The sequence below is a fragment of the Temnothorax longispinosus genome, unplaced genomic scaffold, assembly GCF_030848805.1.
Source record: "Temnothorax longispinosus isolate EJ_2023e unplaced genomic scaffold, Tlon_JGU_v1 HiC_scaffold_15, whole genome shotgun sequence".
Taxonomy (NCBI): Eukaryota; Metazoa; Arthropoda; class Insecta; order Hymenoptera; family Formicidae; genus Temnothorax; species Temnothorax longispinosus.
In genome coordinates this window covers 737,682-745,954 of record NW_027269959.1, presented here as the reverse complement: position 1 = coordinate 745,954, position 8,273 = coordinate 737,682, and the positions used below count along the sequence as shown (strand labels likewise).

General features: G+C 37.9%; 1 protein-coding gene and 1 long non-coding RNA gene across 2 annotated transcripts; one reads left to right on the top strand and one right to left on the bottom strand.

Annotated features, from left to right (window-relative positions):
- Window positions 1-88: 88 nt before the first annotated feature.
- LOC139823626 (uncharacterized) lies at window positions 89-2,316 on the bottom strand. The gene is made up of 4 exons (XR_011734828.1): window positions 2,209-2,316; window positions 1,511-1,952; window positions 212-421; window positions 89-126 (listed from the first exon to the last, which is right to left on the bottom strand). It is a non-coding gene; the product is annotated as an uncharacterized lncRNA (long non-coding RNA).
- A 1,753-nt stretch (window positions 2,317-4,069) lies between these two features.
- On the top strand, window positions 4,070-6,780 carry LOC139823631 (uncharacterized). The gene is made up of 4 exons (XM_071796153.1): window positions 4,070-4,981; window positions 5,588-5,741; window positions 5,825-5,989; window positions 6,073-6,780. The coding sequence occupies exons 1-4, from the start codon at window positions 4,748-4,750 to the stop codon at window positions 6,516-6,518; spliced, it is 999 nt and encodes a 332-aa protein (XP_071652254.1). The 5' UTR covers window positions 4,070-4,747; the 3' UTR covers window positions 6,519-6,780.
- The last annotated feature ends 1,493 nt before the right edge of the window (window positions 6,781-8,273 follow it).

Sequence of the window (8,273 nt, the reverse complement as noted above, 5' to 3'; positions counted from 1 at the left end):
AATATCTATCATTATATTGTAAAAAATTGTGATTTTAAATTAATTTAAATTAATTAATTTTTAACTTACTTAAGTCAGATGCTGATTTATTTTGCTTAACTGCTTTAAAAATTTCTTTTTGTCGATCTAAAATAATAATTTTATTTATTTATTTGACAAATAATTTTATTAACAAATTTATATGTATTATTTAAAAACATTTTAATAGTACCTGTAGACTCATTCCTTGTAAAATTACTCGAAGACATTGGTGCTGTAGTCAAAAGGCTAGGTATTATGTCTAACACATTTGAATCGACTTCACCAACATTTTTTGTGGCCCTCCACCAGTAAGAAATCTTGCTTGTCTTTCAGCTGTTAAAATGTTCTTGTTTTGTTGTTTCAAGTTAGACCAGTATTTCTTTAATTGTGAAACATCTCTCTGCAACATAAAACATCCTAATATTAAGAAAAAATAAATAAATTCGAGGAACTGCTGTATGAAATATACTTCAAATACTTTACCGTTATTTGGCATTATTTTTAATATTAATCTACGCACAAAACATGTAAATGTTCTATTTCATTATTTTTGACTTGATGTTTTCTTAATTCATTTTACATATTCAATATTATATTGTTTTAGTTCTTTATAGATTTTAGATTTATTGCTGACATAATGTCCCAACTAACGAAATGTTTGATAAAAGTTGTGGTCCACTTGACACTACAAATGCTTTGAAGCGTTCTTCTCCTTCTTTTTTCATAGAAAGAAAAAGGAAGAAAAATGCTTCAAAGCATTTGTAACGTCAAGGGGACCGCAGCCAAAAAGCGTATAAACGATAAAGTGTACTTGATAAGAACTGGAATCCCCGTCGAAACGTTGTGCTAATCAACCATACAAATGTTTGAAGCATTCCTCTTCTTTTTTCTTTCAATAAAGAAAAAAGGAGAAGAAGAATGCTTCAAAGCATTTGTAGTATCAAGTGGACCACAGCCTTTATAAAACATTTCGTTAGTTCGGACATTATGTCAGCAATAAATCTAAATCTAAGAACTAAAACAATATAATATTGAATATGTGTAAAGCGATTTAAGAAAACATCAAATCAAAAATAATGAAATGGAACATTTACATGTTTTGTGCGTAGATTAATATTAAAAATAAGTCAATTGTCAAATAACGGTAAGGTATTTGAAGTATATTTCATACAGCAGTTCCTCGAATTTATCAACTTAATAAAGATTGCCAGTTTGGTCGAAATAAACGAATCCCTCGCATTTATTATTCATTGGCAAAGAAAAAGAGTTTGTTTATCTTATAATACCTTATTAGAAATTAATGGAGACTCATTATATTCCTGTGTAATTATAAACCAAGCTTCTGATTTTTCTTTTAATGTTGACGAATTTGTCCTTTTGACTCAATAGTATGCTTATACTTTTTTAAAATTTCGAGAAACACTTGCTTCTCCAAATCGGAATAAATAACTCTTTTAGTTGACATTGTAAAAATTTTCGTTTAACACACTGTCCGTGCCCGTTGCAGCTCTCCTGGCCTCGAGTGTCTCAAGGAGGTTACTGCAGCGGCTTCCACTTCCGCCGCTACCACCAGAGCCAGACCACAGCAGACTTCTCCGTCCCTCGCGCCAACTTCAATACTTCCCGACGAAATCGTTGCCACTTCTGGAGCTCCCTGACGAAGCCGCGGTCGTCGAAATTCCCGGCTTGTGACGCTTCGCTCCCTCTGCTCTTCCTCGTCGTTCTCGGCTGCTCGGCTCTCACACCGATGACTACGCACTTTCCTCGTCACACCTCTTCGCCTCGAGTATCGGCGACTCGAGTTTATTCGTTGTACCTCCTCGGAGGGAAAACACCACCATTGCACCCGTCGCTCTCTTTAAGGTTAATCGTCGGTTAATCGTCGCGGTACACGATGCGATGATGACGGCGAGAACGACGCAATCCCTACACTGGAATATCACCACTCGCAATGCAATTGGTGCGTTCAGCCGATACTCCGCTAGCCTAGCAATCGTGAGCAGTCGCTCGTTTTCGCTCGTTTCCTCTCCTTTTAATCCATTGGGTCAAAGGAGAAGAAACGAGCGAAAACGAGCGACTGCTCACGATTGCTAGGCTAGCAGAGTATTGGCTGAACGCACCCATTGTAGCACATAACCTGACAACCGTCTTAACTTCTCCACCCCTCGCGTCAACTTCGATACTTACCGACGAAACCGTTGCTACTTGTGGAGCTCCCTGATGAAGCCGCGGTCGTCGGAATTCCTGGCTTCGGCCTGTCCGCTGCCCCTCTCTCTCTCTCGCTCTCTCGCTCTCCCCTCTTCCTCGTCGTTCTCGGCTGCTCGGCTCTCACACCGATGACTACGCACTTTCCTCGTCACACCTCTTCGCCTCGAGTATCGGCGACTCAAGTTTATTCGTTGTACCTCCTCGGAGGGAAAACACCACCACTGCACCCGTCGCTCTCTTTAAGGTTAATCGTCGCGACTCGCGATACACGACGCGATGATGACGGCCACCGGCCACGACGGCGAGAATGACGCAATCCCCAGCAATCCCAAAGCAGCCAATGTAGCACATAACCTGACAAAACCGTCTTAAGTTGACTATTTGGTCGACTTGACCAAGACTGGTTCAAGACAAATCTTAAGTAAGAACTGTGCATTGAATAATGCCATTTCGGTCTTAAGATTTATCTATGCAACGTTATTTGCTTACTTAAGACCGAGCTCAAGATTAAACTTGAAAGTCGGTCTTAAGCAAGAACTATGAATCGATCGTAGTTTTGAGAACGAGCTTAAGACCGTCTTGACTTTCAAGTTTGGTCTATGAATTCCGCCCTGTGTTTATTCATACATTTAAGATTGGCGATATAAATGTGCCGCTAAAAGTGAGCTGAGAATACGGGCCGTTATCTTTATTTCAAAACTGAAGGTATCTTGAAAATGTAGATCAACATATACCACTGATAACCGTCAAGATATACATTTCACATGTCAATTCGCGACATAAGTAATATCCAGAAAGGCAAATAATTCCGCGTTTTGTGCGCAGGAGCCAATCAGCTATCGCGTCGCTTTTTGATGCGCGGCAAATTTTACCGCGTCCCGTGTGCAGGAGCCATAAGGGTGTCGTCATATGGCAGTCAGAAATTCGGAAAACGGAATCTCGGAAAAGTAATGGAGAGGGGTCAACCAATCATCATTTTGTTCACGCATTTCAAACATTCCAAATAGCTGCACATGTTTCACTAATAATTTTAGAGACAGTATTTAATCCCATTCTAAATGCAAATGAAATTGAAGCCATTGTATCTCCTGATGCTAAATATCGTAGACATATTTGTAGACGAGTTGATGCAGGAATCGGTTCTCTTATTGCATGTTGTTTTTCTATTAATGGTTTGATTAGATTTAATAACTCATTAAATGTAGGTGTATCCATTCTCAAATATTCAATAAATTTTTCTAGATCAGAATTTTCTATTTTTTTAATGAGATTATTACTTGCACCTTGTAACAGTCTTTGTCTCATGGTAAATATAAGACGGATCCAGAGCCTCTTTTGAATTTTCATTTTTTTTTCTTTATTTTTATATATAATAAATATAATTTCAATAATTCTCGTCGTCGTATCTCTTTAACTGTTGGTGATTGTGGAATTTGTTGCCATTTTATAACTTTTTTCGTTAAAAGTATTTTAATTTTTTTCCATTTCATGATCTCTTTCTACAAAATAATATATAAATACACAATTTTTAACACATAAATAATTAACGTACATAACATACTGTCTGAGATGCAATAATTGCGGACTTGTCAGCAAATTATTTCTGTTTTGTTAACTTTGACGCTTAATATCTGTAGCAGAAATAATTTGTTAAAGCAGAGAATAGTTGGTATATGAAAAGTATATATTTATATTTATGCATTATAAGTATGCATACGTTTCAAATTCGCGCACTTTTGCATGCGCATGCGGCCACGGAGCATGCGCATGTAGCCACAGAGCTGACAGAGCATGCGCATGTGACCGCGGGACATGTTCATGATCGCTACATCACGTTGTTATGACCACGGTCTTACATACAGGTCTGGAAACTCGCTCAATTTTCTGTGGTGGGGGTAGGTCGCTTATTGAGGCAACCTTTAATTCGCTTTACCGCCACGAGCGTCGTTACGAACGAGTAATGCCGACAAACATAACCAACAAATCAAGCATTGTCACGGTCACAGTCAGGCTGTAGTGCATTGTCTCCATTCCCGAGAATTCCATCGGCAAGACGTACGTTGTGCCCGAGGAACGGCATAAAGCTCGCGTCCGCCGACAGTGACGTGAAGTTTGGCAGAGTGAGCGGCGATCGCGAAAAGTTCTTTAAAGCGGAGGAGCGCACGGTCGGTGATTTTTGCTTCCTCCTGATTCGGACTCGAACCAGCAACGTCGACGTGCTAAATCGCGAACGCAAAACGCAAAGACCGATATGTGCTCAAAGTGCGTGCCACCTCGAGCAAACGCGACGGTAGAAACAGAGTGATTGCGCTCGAGGCGGACGCCGCGGTGGTGGTGACGATTCTCGACACGAACGATCTCAATCCGCTGTTTTATCCGATCGAGTACGAGACCACCGTGACAAAGGACACGCCTTTGCATCGCAGCATACTCAGGGTAATCGCCGAGGACGCCGATCTCGGCAGAAACGGCGAGATTTACTATAGCTTTGCCGAGGAGACCGATCAATTATTTGGCGATGACAAAGCCGTGTGCTGTGCCGACATGCAAAACGGGCAATAGAGGCGACAAATCTAATCGATCTGTGTTTCGCGTGCCTAAAGATGTCGAGCGATTAAGACAATGGGTAGCAGCTATTCCCGGGATCGTCAAACTGAAGCCAACGCACGTTATATGTGACAAGCATTTCGAAGACCAGCATATTATTCGTGAATGGATCAAACGAGATGGGAGCGGTCGCATCATTGCACAGGTTTGTTAATAATATAAATTTTATGACTGTTACGGAATGCGTTCATGAATTTCTCACACAAACATTCGACACTAGTGCACGTGAGCTGAGAAGTGGTGTACACGTGATCCTAATATTCTGGCAGCGCTCTGTGACATTCTTAAGGCCTTGGCACATAGAAAAATTTAAGCAGTAAAACTCAAGCAGTAAGCAAATCAGCCAATCACAGTCAAGAACTTAAGGCACGGCCCTAAGCGGTAGCGAATCCATACTGTTGATTTCTTACTGCTTAAGTTTTACTGCTTAAGTTTTTCTATGTGCCAAGGCCCTTAGACCCGGCTTATTCGTCGTAAATACTGCGGAAGGCCTTTCGATTCTCGACATACCAGAATTATCACGCATGTTTCGCGTGCGTGCCACAGTTCGCGAACCGATTGGTCGCTAAATTCCCAATGCTCCGAAAGCTATCGATCTCGCGCGTAACAGTCAGTCTGACAACGGAGCGCTCCGACGCTAGTCGTACGTTCAGCTCAATTACTGAGTAAAGTTACTGAGTAAACATAAATTCGGAAACAACGACTAATATGTGAAAGCGCAAATAATATCACATTTTCTTTCATATTACAGGCCCCATATAAGTATCCGCAGCTTAGTAAGCTTGCTGTACCAACAAAATTGTTACACGATGTCACAAACAATGAAGCCGTTGACTCGTTGGCCGAATCGTCTTCACATTTAGTGAGCTCTGTTATCAACTCTGTAGACACCCCTCACGTACAAGGTATGTGTTACATGGCTAAAGCAAATATAATGAGTATATATAGTCATTTAATTATATATTTTATATTTTGTTTTTGTATACAGATGTCTCATACATTCAGTTGCCTATTTCGGAAGATGGACAATCGCTTACAGCAATGGAAGAAGCTGATACAATAATGATTCCAACGTCAGATCCGCACACTGAAATTTCTTCTGCGCAAGTCAACATCTCGAGCACATCTATTATAGATACCCCTTACGTACAAGGTATGTGTTACATGGCTAAAACAAATATAATGAGTATATATAGTCAGTTAATTATATATTTTATATTTTGTTTTTGTATACAGATGTCTCATACATTCAATTGCCTAATATTTCGGAAGATGGACAATCGCTTATAGCAATGGAAGAAGCTGATACAATAATGATTCCACCGTCAGATCCGCACACTGAAATTTCTTCTGCGCCATTGTCCAAACTTCAAACACAGGACAAACTTTTTTACATTTATTTACATTTTTTACATTTATTTATTTTTTACCTCATCCGCCACATTGAAGCGTGCTTTGCGAAGTATTGCTCTTGCATCGACGTTTTTGACTTAACTGTCGATGAAGTACTTACTACCTATACATTTTCTTTTCCTTGCACAGAACATGCCTCCGAAATCCTCTCATATGTAATAGTTTATTATATAGATTACGTATGCGACAATACGCTTTTCAAGAAAATCAAAAAATGCAAAAACAAATTTGTACAGAAAAAAAAATTGTCGAAATTGACAAACCAATAAAGCATTTCTTATATAAAAGTACTTTTTTACTCCCTTAAAATAATAAAATAAGTATATTTTCCTTTATGCAGTTTTCACAGTATTTGAAAAACAGGTTTTATTAAAGAATCAATCGTCGTTACTTACCCTCACTTGCAAACAAGACTATATCATTTTGCAAATGTCATATTTTACATTTAAAATACATTAATATATTATTACATTATAAATTATTATTATATTAATATATTATAACATTATAGATTATTAATACATTAATTATTTTACATTTTACATTTCCTAAATTGGAAGTTTGTATTATAAAAATAGTAGTCAAGAGACACGGTAATGTCTCACACCAAGTGGCATTACCTTCCCGAAGTGCCTCTCGTGGCGGCAAAGCGAATTACAAGTTGCTTCAATAAGCGACCTACCCCCTCAGTGGAGTTTCCAGACCTGTATGTAAGACCGTGGTTATGACAAGATCTCTAACCTGAGAGTCGTCAACTTTAACGCTAAATATCTTGCTTCGCAGGGCAGACCGCCGCATTTTTCTGCCAGATTCTTTCGTTTCGTGTCAAAACGCGTCGAATGAGCATAATTTTATTGATATTCGAGGTGCAGCGCGTATTCTAAATAATTACCAAAATATGTCGTTTTATGGTTCACAGAAAGGTTGGTATAATTTTATATTATAAACGTATTCTTTTGCCGGCTTAACGTGCAAGGACCTGCATACGGGTATTCTATACTCCTTATTATCTAATATATAAACGGTTGTAAGTTATTAATAGATTAACAGTTTTAAGGTATTAATTTTAAAGTAAAAACTTCGATATACAATATACGATTCTGTTTTATTTCATAATTTTATACTACCATATAAATTACCAAAAATGTTTTAGATAGCAGCTTGCAGAAATGTGAAGATTTTAAAAAATGTTGCTGCACCAATTTGGATTGCAGTTTCATACACGAATATAAATACTGCTACAATTACCAAAATGCTACCTGTAATGAGAAAAACTGCCCATTTTTGCATTGTACCAGCGTTGAACAATATCGCTATATAATGACAGGAAAAACAACTGAAAATCTGAAGAAAGAAGTTGGCAGAACATTACAAAACACCAATATATGTGGCGATTTTAAAAATAATGTTTGCAAACGATCGATTTGTAATCGTCGACATGTCAAACTAGATGACCTGCAACCGTTAGAGTGCCCGATATGTCGAGATACAATTACTTTAAAATCTATTGGTGTTCCACTTTGCGGACACATGTTCTGTTACAATTGTGGATTGAAATGCTTAAGTAGTAATACTGTCAAGGGAGGATCAATTGTAGTATATTGTCCGATGTGTCGATCCGAGCAACCGTATAAAAAATTAATGTAATCGTTCTTTTATATTGTGTATTCTATACTATGTATACTAAATGTGCATTCCATTTCACGCATGATGTGCATAATGCATCATTTATCCTTGTTTATTTCGGTGAACAAGAAAGATAAATGCATTATGTGCATCATGCATGAAACAGAACGTACCTGTTATCAGCATAAGGCACATTTTTAGTATATTTTATTTTGTGTATTTCGCTTATATTGTTTTCTGCTTATGTAGTTTTTTGCTTGTATAATTCAAATGAAGAAGATAATTCGTTTAGCGAAATCAAATTTTGCATTAATGTTCCTTGTGATGAAATTATATTAATTTATACATGTCATAAGATATTTACGTAATATCTGTTCAAGAAAGTTGTCTAAAACTTT